Source organism: Morone saxatilis, unplaced genomic scaffold (genome assembly GCF_004916995.1).
Source record: "Morone saxatilis isolate NCDOM2014 unplaced genomic scaffold, NCSU_SB_2.0 Contig3, whole genome shotgun sequence".
In the NCBI taxonomy this organism is placed as follows: domain Eukaryota; kingdom Metazoa; phylum Chordata; class Actinopteri; family Moronidae; genus Morone; species Morone saxatilis.
The window spans coordinates 13,816,347-13,830,136 of NW_023339873.1; the positions used below are offsets into that span (position 1 = coordinate 13,816,347).

Here is a 13,790-nt window from a genome sequence, read left to right on the forward strand (position 1 = left end):
AGATGAATGTGAAAACCTCCTTCTAGTGTCGAACTCTGCACAAACATTCTGCACAATGAAGCTCAAACATCCAACTGCGGGAACAAGAAGAACATATTTTGTGGAGAGGAACTGTAATTCCTTCTTGGGTTGTAAACAATTTCCCCTTATGATATGCTACCAGCAAGCTGACAGTCTTTATGGACGCTGATCAATAAGCAATATATGACCCAACAAATGATTCAACAAACTCCACTGACCTAACTCGAGCTTCCACAGAGAGTCCTTGCAGTAGTTTTGATCTGCCGTCTCCCCTCCGATGAGGATGGCTGTGTCAGGGTCACTCAGACAGATCGTGTGGCTCCAGCGCTTTGATGGACACACTGAAACTAAACGCAAATCTCTATGAAAACCCATTTTGTGTGTGTCTGTGAGGGGTACTGACAATATGCTATTTTTTCCCCCAAGCATTGCTACTTTCTTTATCTGCATTAGAATGGCTTGTGTGTAAAAACAGGCTATTATTAATGTATGATTCTTGCACGAGGGTGATTCGTCACCAATTCTAATAAAGATTCTTGCCATCACCACTGCAAGTGGTGTGTGACAGTGTCTAATGCTTCATCACTTAAACTCAAAGATAAAACCAACTGTCTTAGTATAGTTCGCACACTGACTGCAACGGTTGTTAAGTTCCTGTTTCTTACCTTCTCTGTTCTCGTTCTTTATCTGTGCAGTCATTTCTTCTTGGCTGCTCATCCTGGACAGCCTCTTTTTCTTGGGGGTTGAAGCCTGTTCTATGTCCTCAGCGAGACTGTCCATGTCCTCAGAGCTCCATGTCAGGTGGCCTCTCTTACTAATTACTGTCCGTCTGGGTGTCTTATCCTTTCATTTGCACCGTATCACAGAATAAGTAACCCCACCCACACTCAGACATCAATATATTCTTAAGCATGACTCTTACCGTAGGCCAAACTAGGGGTTTATTTCTCATAGTTGAATCACTGGTGTCAATTCTATTAACTTGGATCTCAGCATAGCAGACACTATCACCCAGGTGTGAGGAGTTGGTAGTTATCTGCAAGGCAGGACAACGATGAAATCTGGCAGCAAAGGTGGAGGCTACAAAAACCATTTTAACCCTGTTTATCTCACCGTTTCATTTCCAGTGCTTTGGGGTAATGTGCAAGAGAGATCGGTGGTGTTGTGCTCTTCTGGGAACAGACATTTCCTTTGAACCAGAGGAGTGCTGCTGAAGACTTCATCCTGTGGCTAGTCAGTGCACAAAAACAGTGAAAATGTACAAAATGATGCCTTCTAAATGCAGAAAACTATTGAGTAAAGTATCATTGTCAGGTATATGTTTTAGGATACCTGCTTGTTGTTTTCCTTATGCTGAACATTAACTAGGAACAGCCATCTCTGTGCTAACAACTGAAACCTACCTCTCCGCACACTGAGAGCACAATCTTGCCATAAACTCCCCTCCTGCCTCTCTCTGCTGCCACTGTGACAATGTCAGCGCTCCAGACACCCTCCCAGGTCAGGCACCTGGGTTCAGAGTGGATTATACCAATTTGGACTGAAGGGGGGGGGGGGGGGGTTGTGTGGAAAGTCACTAATACCTTTCTTCTACATACCTTGCTTGTGGTGACAGGGTCCCAATGTTCTGGGCCGGTACTTCTGCACTGACCAGAACTTCTACTGAGATTGTCTCATTACATTTCCATTCCCCGAGACCAAAGATGACCAGGTGTTTGGGAAGAGGCAGTGGGACGTGGACTTGAAAGCACCTCCGGTTGGATTTGCTGCGGGAGGTGAGACCCGGACAAGGTTTGAGTGGTTGCTTCAGAGTTCAAAACGACTGAATGTGGAGGCCTACCTGATGAACTGGCGGGGAGCGTCACGCAGGGACCAAAGGACGTAGAAATTCAGCCTCCCCATTGTTGGTTCAGGGTCGCCTCATCAACTAGTGTCTGAAGACAAGCAGCTAGTAAAACTTTGGCCCAGCCTCGAGCTCCGGTAATCACCTCTGATTGGCTGACTCGAGCTCGAGGCCGTGGTGGAAACGCGCACGTGAGACCGCAGTACAATTAATTTATTAATGACCAGAAACGCAACACCTGGATTGTTTGGTGTTACAGAGCAATGCACTGTATGTATAGTAGAACTTATTTAAAAAGCAAAAAACCTTTCATGTACTCGTTTCTGCCCTGTGTAAGCGGAAGAAAATATAAATGGAAATTACTAAAAAAAGACAGAAGTCATTTTATTTAAGAAGTAAGATTATTACTATTGTTTACCACTCTTAGCCTTTTATTTCCCTGGATAAAGAAACACAGATTAATTATATTTGACAAAATGCTTCATCTGTTCAGTTTTTATGGTCACGTCAGAGACGTTCATTCATCTCTATGGTCATTAATGAGGCTGTGGTTTATGGAGCCCAGAAACTGACTTGATTTATTTTATAATAAATTATGTTTTCATTTATCAACCGATTGTTAGTTCAAGAAAAAAACTAAATGTCTGGAGATTAATGATAGATTTTAAAGACTAAGATTAAGATACCTTTTAATTACACAACACTACTAATTACTGATGGATTCAGTAATATCTTTGATTTAATCTATTACATTTAGCCAATTTCAAGGCTCTACAGAGTGATGTTGTAATGGTTTGTGTTATCTTTCTGCCTCCCTCATGTGCAGTAAGTAATGGGAGTCACTGAAAACACATTCTTTATCTTTATCTACAATCTTATGCCTTCATTGTTTAATCAGCAGCAGGAACACAACAAATAATAAATAAATCGTACTAGATTGTGCTGGCTGCAACAGTGTATATATCTCCTCAAATCATCATCAAACTCTAACTGAATGAATGTCGTACTTTAACTACTTAACTAGTACTGTAACTAAAACATGAAATTGGGAATAGCAACATATAAGAGCAATTTCAGAATGTTTCTCCGACTTGTTTTTATCAATCCAGTAAAACATGAGTGACACCAGATGTAACTCTGGATTCTGACTGGCCTTTGGGGAGAGCTGAAAATAAAATCTGGTTTCATCAGCACCTCTGTAACAATAACATCAATCCCTCTGTGCCACGATTTAATGGAAGCACAGGGGACCATCCTGGAGCGCTTTCTAATCCTGGATCAGCAGTGAGACTGTTATGAAATGACGACATCTCGGGTGGAACAGACAGATTTGGTTGGTTGGAGACTACACACATACACCAGCAGTCTTAATGACATCTCTCAAGTGTGATGGTGCAACGTTTACCTAAACTACCATCTGCTAATCACAGTACGATGAATGCAATTCCCAAATAAACCACACAGAAATCACAATCTTATCTTTATTTTTCGAATATAAATTTCAGGAACAAATGTCATCATAACTTACAGTAAAGGTACAGTACAGCAAACATGGGAAGCTTTAAACCAGTTGCTTTACATTGTATACAGCATTAGCAGCCAAATCTGTGACATCTTTGGGAACATGCGCACAAGTGAGGTGTAGCAGAAGCACTGATTTCAGAAACAGGATGGAACGAGGCTGTTCATCACGCTGAGGATATTCAAAAACAAACACACTGACCTTTACTTACATAGACCTTGTGCACAAAATACATTTAGATGGACTATTACAACCGCTCCCTAGCTCAGAAAAAGCAAATTAAAGGGTGGGGGTGAGGCAAATGTAAATATTGAATCAATATTACATAATAAGAGCTTTATGCGATAAGGGATGACTTTTATTTGTGTCATAAAAAGCACACTTGCTTTCGGTACATTCAACTTTTTACCAACACACCACTATGACAGTAGACGGCTCTGTGCACAGAATTTGTATCACGTAATTATATTCTCCATTATCACATGATTCGATTTAACACAGATAGAAAATAAGTTATGCTACAAAGCAGAAGGATAAATATAAGTAACACCAACAAAGCAACATAACCATAATCACAGAAAGTGCTCGTATACACACACACAACAAAAAAAAACCTTCATTTCTGTAGAGCACTGCTGATTAAGCACCTGGACTAGGGAAATATATTCTGTGCAGGTGTTCCCTGATCACTGCTACCATAGAAATGTGACGACCGATATATGTTTTATGATGGGCACTGACGTAGCACAGTGCATACATAGGAATATGGCACATATGCAAGGCTTCATCAAATATCTATCAGCGAGACATTGGAGCAAATGTTGCGTTCAAAACTATCTGACCGTTTACGTAAACTCAACAAATGGCAACACAAGCTGATAGTGATAAAAAATAGATATGCCTATATTTAACCTTTTATATTATAACTTTTTTCCAAGTAAGGAATCAAAAAATAGTTCTTAAGGGAAGTATTCTTATGTAAAGCATACATTCATAAACAGTAAATTGGCATCTCAGGCACTGTAATAAACTCTGTAGTAAAGAGTTTTATTTCGCCATAGTGAGTAGGAGTTATCGAACTTCAGGAGGTAAGTGCCTTCACCTGGAAAATCGTGGCTCCCCCCGTTGACGGACAAGTGACTGTCCTGGCGGTATACAGGTAAGATTTCAGCCAAGTTTGAGTTGGTTTGATTTTTGGAGCCCTTCTCGACGTCTCCGTTACCGACGGGCCCTGCAACAGAGAGCACATAAACCACAAAGTCAACACGCTGCCTCAGATCCCAGCTGGAGGAAAACACATAAAAAACACGCAATTATGATGTGTGTTGTAGATAGAGAGCGACTGATATGTTTTACAGAATGATAACTGAGGCATCCAGTGAAAAGGCTTTAAAACAAGCCAAAGTGCCAACTAAAACCAGGCCGCTTTGAATTCTGAATTTCTCGCTGACTGACCTTCCAGCTCCTCCTCTTCATCTTCGTCATCACTTGACTCGCTGATGTGCACTGTGATAGACCGGCTGGTGACAGGAGTCCAGTCAAAATATATGCCAAAGCCAATGTCGTAGCCGTCTGTAGCAAACTCCCAGCACACTTTTTTGGCCTCGGGGACAGTGGGCACGTGAACTGTCATGATGTCGCCTCGGTACACTGTCACCACGCTGTCCTCCTCCATTCGAAGCTTTGCCTTTAGCTCCTTCAGTGCAGCAGATGTCCATGTTGTTGGGGGGTTAAGAGGGGGCATCTGGGCTGCCATCAGGAGCAACAAATGGCAATGTGTCCACAAAGAGCATAACAGCAACTGTGATAATTATTCATCTAGCAGTAGTCACAAATAAATTGTATGCAAATTGATGTTTTTAGAGCTGCTACTACACTATAAACACACTATAAAACAGCTCATTTATGAAACCTCAGAATATAAATAAACAAAGCAGCAGTCATGATGGCACACTCAGCAGATCCCTCACCTTTCATCTCAGCGGAGGGTTGACAGCTCCCAGCGCTGTTGTTCTCCTCGCTTCCTTCCCCAGGGGCCGGCTCAGCAGGGGCCTCTTGATTACCCTCAAAATGCATTCACACAAGACTGATGTTATGGCTTAGAAAATATATAGTACACCTCCCTGTTTATTGCCACTCAATGACAGCCCTTCCAGCATGCTTAAATATTAACTACCTCAGCATGTTGCCCTGAATCCTCCTTGGTTTCATCCATGTCAGCTTGGTTCTTGGACTGGGCGCAGCTCTGTGAAAGGTCCGTGTTCTGGAGCCTGAAGAGCAGACAGTATAGCAGCAGGACACACATCACAATTATTCAACAGTGAAGACATCAGGATGCGACAAGTACAACTAGCAATGCGTTTCCTTACAGTAGCTTTACAAGCAGCACTTTCTGCAGCAACAGGCTACCTGTCCAGCGGTCGGTTGTCGCACTGTTTGGATGTGATTCCGGGGAACGACGAGAAGGACAGGGACGACAGCCGCGACTGGAGCTCTGATGCAGCCTCTAATCTCTCCATGACTGTAAAGACAAGACAAACACCTCAGCCTGCGTGGCTGCAAGAGATCTAACCCCGCCCCTCCCCTCGCAGGGCGGGAGGGGACGGTGACAACACTCAAACTAGCCTCATAAACGCAGATAAACTACCTAAAATGAACTGCTGTTTGACACTAATGGGCCGTGGTAACCACAGCACACATTAGTGAATTTAAATATAAAGCCGTGGAAGCCAAAAGTGTGTGTATCTGTCATTAGCTCTATCTAGCTTTATCTTCATGAACTGACATTAGCCTGCAGCTAGCTGGTTAGCTCACGCTAGCTACCTCGCCAGCAGAGAAAGTGCGGATGAAGACAACAGAGTCTAACTTCTCTTACCACGGTGTGTAACACGGGTGGTCTGATAACTCGACACGATGTTACTTCAGTCCAGCTCAGGCCATCGGGAAATACGCCTCTGTATCAGTGCGATCATGTGACGGTCTCTGTCCACGGTGCTGCTCCCGACAGGAAAAAACAGACTGATTTCTGACACTTCCGTGTTTTCTCGAGTCTTGACGAAAATCTGCGAGTCTGAACTACCGAGATCCTTTAAAGGGTTAAAGTGTTCCCTCAGCTCCTCCGGATACATTCATAGGAACAGATTCATAGTAGTATAATAGTTTACCCGTACAGCTGTACATTTTAAAACAATGGCCACAGCACACACTGATTTATTTCATGTTTTTTTTCCTCGTTTTTGTTAGTGTGTTTTATTTCTTGCAGTGGAAATATGACAGATCAACAGATGTGTGATTAATGATGAGTCGACTTTCATTTCAAACATTTTTATTTATATTGCATTTGCAATATATATTGCAGAAAATACAGAATATTGCAGCTTTTTGTACATTGTAAAATATAGTTTTTCCACATATTTACCATTCTGATTATGTATGTAAAAACCAAACATCACAAAATACACAGACCGATTTATTCAAATGTAATCTTGCATTACATTATTATTTGTTTTATCTTAAGGAACACAATGTCTGTGCTGGACATCTTTAGAGGATATAAAGTTTTACATTAGACTGTAACTGGTGCTTCTAGCAGTGATTTGTATGCTGCAGAGATGCACTGTTGCATTGATTTGCTGCTTGATAGAAAGCACATCAGTGGTGTCTTCTTGGTCTGAGCATCAGTGAGATTAATCCAGGGAAAAGGCCTTTGTGGAGAAGAAAAAAGACACGGAACATTTAAATAAGTGGTTTCTTTCAACACTGCATTGCAGTGAAAAGCTGGAGCAGACTGAGTGAATTCAGAAATGAATCTATTCTTGAGCTGTACACTGTTGCACTCACTCCTCTGTAAGAAGCAAAGATGCGTAAGATGCACTGATGAAACTCTGAGCGTTTAATTCCACAGTGTGTGGACATTTCTCATTAAGGAGGCCGTTGATCAGAGAGAGAGCATCACTGGATCCCAGACCGGCAGAGGTGCAGATATTTAGCAGGCTGTACAACACGGCACACACCCAGTTCAGATCCAGAGAAATGCCACCTAAATATGGGAATCACAAGTCGTATTAAACAGTTATACAGGAATACAACTTAATTAACGCACATCTTATATAACATGACAAGCTCTGAGGAAGAAGTCTCCAATAATGAAAGATGACATACCGCTCATTGTAAGTGGACAGGATGCCTCTATCAGCAAAGGATCCTTCAGAGCTGTGGTCAGACGAGTGCGGGACAGCCACACATCTGCAGCGTCACAGGCAACAAAGTCATACTGTGGTTTGAGAACGAAGTCGTGCCCAAGAAGCTGTGCCAGTCTGAAAAATAAAAGATTTAAAGAAAGGGACTCAGTGAACTGAAAATTAACAACAATGACGCATGTGTGTGAGTGTGGTGGTACCTGGTGGCAGACACAGCAGAGGGGAAGCTGTACACAAGGCAGCGCTTTGACAGGTGAGAGTGGAGATCAGCGCAGACTTCTGGGAGGTGAGAGGGCAGACAGCAGAGGAACAGAACGTCTGCCCACGCTGCCAGTCTGCGATTGTCGAAGAAACATTCAACTCCTGTTTGGATAATTCCCACTGAAACAGCGAAGCAGCGAGGCAAACACAAGCACGGGATCTTGAATATATCAGTATAGCTTCTTTTTTTTGTACAAGGAAGGAAGCTCAGGGTGCAGTTTACTTAAATAAACTCATGTTTCATCATTAATTTAGCAATTTCAAAACTCTACTCTGAGCATATTATTTTTTAAGAACATGGCAAACTCAAGAAGTATAAAAAGCATAATTAGTTAGTTATTAAAAGTTCAGTCCTTACACAAATACATGCATTTGTTTTAGAGACAATGCTCCAAAGTCTGTATAAATTATTTTATATTAATGTCTTTCATTACTGATGTAGTCAACGGGGATTATTGGCATCTGACTTGCAGAAGAGAGCAACACAAGCCTGCACTATGACACAGTGTGTTAGTGAGTTTGGGACTTTTGAGTGCCTTGAAGTGACTTATTTTGTCAGTATACCTGCGGATTCTGGTCTTCTTTTAGAGATCTTAATGTGTGATGGTTTGATGCCAGAGTTTTCCAGCAGGGAGAGGAGCAACTGTTTCCCCATGTGACCCAGCCCAAGAATCCCAACGCAGGGGTCACTGTCAGCTCCCGATGAGTCTCCGTTTGCAGTGTGACTTGTGATGACACATCTAAAAATAAATAGCACGCTAAAAGTTAAAATAGTTTTGTCCTATGTGTCACAAACACTTGACATGGACCTGCAGATGAATTACCTCAGGGACTGGACGAGCTTACACAGGAAAACTGCGTGCGCGCTCCCGCAAAATGTCAGTCCAGCCGAGCGAGCACGCAGGTGGAGTAACTGTTTCTCATCCTCCGTCAGTCCAACCTCAAAAGATAAACTGCTCAAATCAGCAGCTACGTCCACCATCGCCTAAAACTATAGGTAGGATGAGCAGGGAGTGGAAACTGAGGAGCTTTACAGCATAATAAAATGTGCCTCGTCCTCCTGTTTCCATGGCAAAAAGGACAACTTCCGATTTAACCGCTTACATATTTCAAAATAAATTTCTTGGCGACCGTTGGTGACAAATGTTGCGTGTTGTCCAGAATAAAAGCACGAAACTGCTGCACATCAAAATTAAAAGAAGTTTTTTCCTCAAAAGAAACGGAAAATCCTTCATGACAACTTTAGTGTCAACAAGTGTCCCCCCCCATCAGATCTAAGACTGGCCACACTATAATGTACATATGTCTACAGATTCAATAAAAATGGTTGGGAGGGTTACTTTAAAGTTGTAATCCGATACAATTACTAATTACCTGTTAAAACTTTTAGTCAGTAACCTAATCCAAGTATCACAATATTAAAGTAACTTGATTACTTTCCGTTGTGTGTATTCTTTAAGGATTCTCTTTCCTTTCAAAAGATGAAAACAGAAAAAAATGGAAATTTAAGATTTTTAGCATCAACAGCGTGTCCTCTGCTTCGTGTATTTTTAAAGAAAAACTGATGTATTTCAAAATTGTAAAGTGTAACTGTTATCTGATCACATATTTGTTTCTGTAACTGATTTTGTATCCTGATTACATAACTCTGTTACATGTAATTCATTACTCCCCAAGCCTGTCCACACATTCAGTTATGAGAAGTATAAACCACATCCAACTACAATCTACTCTGGAGGATTTAACCATTTTTTATTTCCCTTCCATGCTTTTAATACAAATTCATCAGTCGACTGTACACTTATGTACAAGAAATATCATCCTGTCCACATAAACAACAAAATGGGCAAAAAAAAGTGTGCAACACAACATATCACACCAATTACTAATATTCAAACATACACTTAAAAAAATCAATTGCGCAGGATAGTAAGACTTCTTGTACAAGTTTGTGTCTACAATTTAAAATGTGAGCAGCAGACTTACATTTGGAACTTTTGAAAGTTTAAAAGCAGCTTTTCAGAACAAGCAGCTTTTGCAACAACAAAAAAATGACACATTGATCACAGCTCAAAATAAAATTGTGAACCTTTGTAACAAATCTGGGTAATCTATCATTCATTTGAGAAATTAACCATTAAGTCACTTAAAAGTGCTGATTACAGAACTTTACACAGCTGTAACACATTCAGTTTCTACACTTGTTCTTATATTTGCATGAAATGTTACGCATTAGAAATATTTACAGTAAATAACAAGGCCCACATACAGTGCATGGTATATAAATTAAGGGTCATTACACCTATAATATTAGTGTTTGTCGACACCAAGTAGGATAAGTGATCGTAGCAACACACAACTTGTAAACAAAGCTGTTTCAGAATGAAGCAAATGTTAGCGCCTCATGAGACAAGAGCCTATTTCTTCATTGTTATGATCTTATAGCTATAATGCCATTATCTATCCCACAATAGAACATAAACCACATGTAGACCACATGTGGCTCATCAATTCATCACTCTACATTACATCCCTTTGATTAAACGTACAGTTGGACGATGCTGATAACCATGAAGGCACTGTGGGGGAACTGGTAAGCTGACACAAGCTGAACTACAGTAGCTCAAATTGCCACGAGATGAACAGTGTTTTATTTACACTGGGGCTGTATGTGCACCTCTGAGATGTTCCTCTTCAAAATTGCTCTAAAAAAAATGTTCCAACACGTTTACTAGCTTCTGCACAGTCATGGTTTCAGGTACACATGGCAACAAGAATTACTCCTCCCCCTGCCTCCATTTCTGAGACTCCTCCTGGCGGGCGTCAGGGTGAATCTGGTTCCTCATCCCACCCAAGACATTGGAGGTGGCTTCAGTGGCCATAATGAGTGGCTTGACCACTGCTGGTGGCAGCTGGCGGAGAACTCCGCCCACTGCCCCCGTCATCCCACGCTGCTCGTGCTCCCGGGTGGCCGTGTCATAGATGGTCAGTGCCGTGTCTGTGATCCCCTGTAGATGGAAACAACATAAAATCCTAATTAAAAACAGTTTCTTTTCAATATTGTTACTGGAATTCAAATATTTGTTTGTTTTTTTACCTCTTTTACCACCGTATAGGCTTTGGCTACACCTTCCCTCAGGTCAACAGGCTGATGAGCTAGTCCGTAATGGGAGAACCGTTTTATCCTCTTTGTGTCTCTCTCATCAGGCACTGGAGACACCATGTCGTAGGCCGTCTCAGCTGCTGCCTAAAAATATACACACACACAATAGATTTGTCTGATGCCTCATGAAGGCATTAGTAGTGAACATAAACGTTTTAGTCATAGTGGAAAGTTTACCTGGATGGTCCGCACCATCCTGTTAGTGAGCTCCAGAGCAGCCATAGCAGTAGAAGTTCCAAAGGAGGCGGTGCCGCGCTGAAACCCACGGACTATCCGACCATCTTTTCTGTACTGCTCAATTGGGAGCCACACCAAGTCCCTGAATCCCTGAACTGAACAGAACATTCATCTTAACAACTGGGAAATACATTACCCGAGAGACACTCGGCTCAGAACACGTGCTATACTCACCCAGTTGTACCAGTGAGTGAATAGGTCCCACACCACCCAGTAGTCCTGGAAGCTGGTTCTTCTTTATGTCATTTAGCCACTCATTAATTGCATAGGAGAACAGCTTATCCACACCTAATAATCTGAAGTACAGACAAGTATTAGTTTCAAGGGAAATATTATTGGTTCTCTTAGAATAGTGACTGTGGTGTGTAAAAGAAATGTTCTCCATTACTGACTGAATCCAAGATATCCAATAATAAACAACACAGTAATATATTACTAAGATAAACATACCCTTGTCTATAGCACAAGCGCCTCAGTTTCAGCTCTGAACAGTTAAGCTGTGTCAACCCGATAATGATTCCTGCAAATGTTCCCTGAAACAGAGCAGTTATAAAATTATTCATAAAGCACAAATGAAACAAAGTGGAATTAATACATAGCCCCTCTTACAACATCTACCTGCTCCATTGCAACGTGTTTCCCATGGTAATCCAGGCGAATGGGAACCTCAGAGGTAAATCGAAACTCCCTGTTAGAAAAAGAAAACTTTAGCAAACACAGGTCAAGCAATTTAATTATTATTTTCCATGATTTTGTTGTTTAACACTGACCTAAAGAAGATGGGTTGGTCTGTGAAGGAAGGAGCAGAGGCTTCACTATCATTCACTTCTTCCTGGCCAGACGTGGAGAAGCCATTGTGGCTCAAACGTCTCTGAGCAGGCACTGAGATGATGGGTGCTGGGTCCTGGCTGCTGCCAGCGTGCTTGGAGAAGCTGCAGGAGATCTCTGGGGCAGTGGCTTTTTTTGTGGAAACACAGACGGCTGCGGGACAAAATATTATCAGTAAACAATAGTATAAAGTCAGGCTTATGTTAAATGATGGTTGAGTTTAAGCCTTAGACTAATTAAGAGTAATTAATTTTACCTTCTTGAGCAGGGGGTGAGAAAAACTCAACTTCAGTAGCAAGACTGCTAAAGAAGTCCTTCAAGAAGAACAGTGCATCCTTCAAACAAACAAAAAACTAATTACTCCAAGAAATGTTACTGAGGATACTGAAAAATCATCTGCATTAAGAGTCCTTTACCTGATCAATATTGAGGCGAAGCGGCATCAGGGAAACACGCAAACAGCACTCCTGGGGAGCCTGGCCTGACTCAGGACACATGTGCAGTGCCTTAACTGTCAGCTAAGACCAAAAGCACACAAGAAGTTACACCAGGCCCAAACTTGACTGTGTTAATGTGTTAATGTGAGTGTGTTGCTTTCCTCACCATGTTAGAATGGGCTTTTCGGGGCATTTCCTTGCTTGAATACAGGTAGAGGAACTTGTTCATCTGTGACGTAGCCAGTCTGTCTCGAATCTCCAAGTCCTGCACAACAAACACCTGCCGGGAGACTGGCTGATCCATCGCTGGCCCAGAAGCCACCTGGGCCTGTGGGTACACCTCGTGCTGAAATCTCACCTAGGGAAAAGAGGTAAAAGAAAAGCTTGAAGGAATATCCAAAGGTATTTATATCATCTGTATGATGGTACCATAATAAATACTCATTTCAGGGGAAGAGGAACTTTACCTTGCTCAGCTGTATCTCCATCAGGACGTCAGGGTTCCTTCCTCTTCCACCTCCTGCCCGTCCTGAAGCCTTGGCCTGTCTAACAGGAGTTTGAGAGGGGGAGCTATGGGGTGTAGACCTGCAAGAAAAAATAAACAGATCTGTTTCCCTTTCAGCACATTTAAAACAGTGTGCACAGTTACTTGGTCAATGGCTCACCCCCGGCTTCTCGCTGGAGAGGCTGTGAAAGCCGTACTCCCAAAGTCTTTCCCACCGTAGAGGTGCCACATGACAGAGATCTCCTTGATGAGGTAGCGCACCTCTGGGATGGGAAAGTTCATGGCTCCGCGGCTGGAATCACTCCCATCTAGAGGTTGACTGAAGTAATCATCTTTGATTTCCACAGGGTCTGAGGTAAGCTGCTTTACGACGGGCTCCTGATCAAGATCCTGAAACACAAATTGCTTAACAGTGAGCCAACACAGATTTTGTTACATAGCCGTTAACTGTGTGAATGAATATATCCTGACCTCTCCTCTAGAACCTGGTGTCTCCAGGATACAAAAGTCGTCCGTCTCTTGTGCAAGTGTAGGGACAGGAGTGATGAGAGGAGAGTGAAGCATGGGGTAAGTGGGACTTGAATCCTGGTTAAAATTCCCACTCTCATCCGGGAACAAGAAGAGATCTGAGCGAGGCGGGTCATGGTCTTGATTCCGCTCCTCATGTGCACCTATAGATTTTGGGGAAAAAGTACAAAATCTAGTTAAAGGGGAACTTGGCAACTCTAGCCATTTCTTCGCTGGTTTTCACTTTTGTCATCGCATGTTTTCTCA

The 13,790-nt window shown here is 42.2% G+C and overlaps 4 protein-coding genes across 6 annotated transcripts in view; all 4 read right to left on the minus strand.

Moving 5' to 3' along the window:
• Positions 1-1,992, minus strand: part of zgc:163014 (uncharacterized protein LOC100038766 homolog) — a 7,720-nt gene extending 5,728 nt beyond the window's left edge. Inside the window, exons 1-7 of the mRNA XM_035674141.1 lie at positions 1,862-1,992; positions 1,620-1,787; positions 1,425-1,530; positions 1,135-1,251; positions 944-1,057; positions 687-864; positions 240-368 (exon numbers count right to left, since the gene is read on the minus strand). Of these exons, the coding sequence (XP_035530034.1) occupies positions 240-368; positions 687-864; positions 944-1,057; positions 1,135-1,251; positions 1,425-1,530; positions 1,620-1,787; positions 1,862-1,923 (874 nt within the window). The 5' untranslated portion in view covers positions 1,924-1,992. The remainder of the gene's footprint in view (positions 1-239; positions 369-686; positions 865-943; positions 1,058-1,134; positions 1,252-1,424; positions 1,531-1,619; positions 1,788-1,861) is intronic.
• A 1,339-nt stretch (positions 1,993-3,331) lies between these two features.
• On the minus strand, positions 3,332-6,442 carry tmed8 (transmembrane p24 trafficking protein 8). Its single transcript, XM_035674653.1, has 6 exons — positions 6,262-6,442; positions 5,796-5,907; positions 5,563-5,656; positions 5,357-5,450; positions 4,842-5,135; positions 3,332-4,617 (listed from the first exon to the last, which is right to left on the minus strand). Exons 2-6 carry the CDS (start codon positions 5,903-5,905, stop codon positions 4,400-4,402), a joined length of 810 nt encoding a protein of 269 aa, XP_035530546.1. The 5' UTR covers positions 5,906-5,907; positions 6,262-6,442; the 3' UTR covers positions 3,332-4,399.
• A 322-nt stretch (positions 6,443-6,764) lies between these two features.
• On the minus strand, positions 6,765-8,909 carry noxred1 (NADP-dependent oxidoreductase domain containing 1). Its single transcript, XM_035674381.1, has 6 exons — positions 8,671-8,909; positions 8,411-8,586; positions 7,786-7,966; positions 7,548-7,702; positions 7,227-7,425; positions 6,765-7,090 (listed from the first exon to the last, which is right to left on the minus strand). The coding sequence occupies exons 1-6, from the start codon at positions 8,826-8,828 to the stop codon at positions 6,952-6,954; spliced, it is 1,008 nt and encodes a 335-aa protein (XP_035530274.1). The 5' UTR covers positions 8,829-8,909; the 3' UTR covers positions 6,765-6,951.
• Positions 8,910-9,567: 658 nt separating this feature from the next.
• Positions 9,568-13,790, minus strand: part of LOC118336690 (autophagy-related protein 2 homolog B-like) — a 15,224-nt gene continuing 11,001 nt past the window's right edge. For all 3 annotated transcript variants that reach the window (XM_035673360.1, XM_035673364.1, XM_035673361.1), the window contains 13 exons: positions 13,488-13,687; positions 13,177-13,406; positions 12,979-13,096; positions 12,678-12,869; positions 12,491-12,592; positions 12,331-12,409; positions 12,017-12,227; positions 11,865-11,934; positions 11,697-11,779; positions 11,421-11,542; positions 11,187-11,341; positions 10,944-11,093; positions 9,568-10,854 (listed from right to left, as the gene is read on the minus strand). In XM_035673360.1, coding sequence (XP_035529253.1) covers positions 10,624-10,854; positions 10,944-11,093; positions 11,187-11,341; positions 11,421-11,542; positions 11,697-11,779; positions 11,865-11,934; positions 12,017-12,227; positions 12,331-12,409; positions 12,491-12,592; positions 12,678-12,869; positions 12,979-13,096; positions 13,177-13,406; positions 13,488-13,687 — 1,943 coding nt within the window. In that variant the 3' untranslated portion in view covers positions 9,568-10,623. The remainder of the gene's footprint in view (positions 10,855-10,943; positions 11,094-11,186; positions 11,342-11,420; positions 11,543-11,696; positions 11,780-11,864; positions 11,935-12,016; positions 12,228-12,330; positions 12,410-12,490; positions 12,593-12,677; positions 12,870-12,978; positions 13,097-13,176; positions 13,407-13,487; positions 13,688-13,790) is intronic.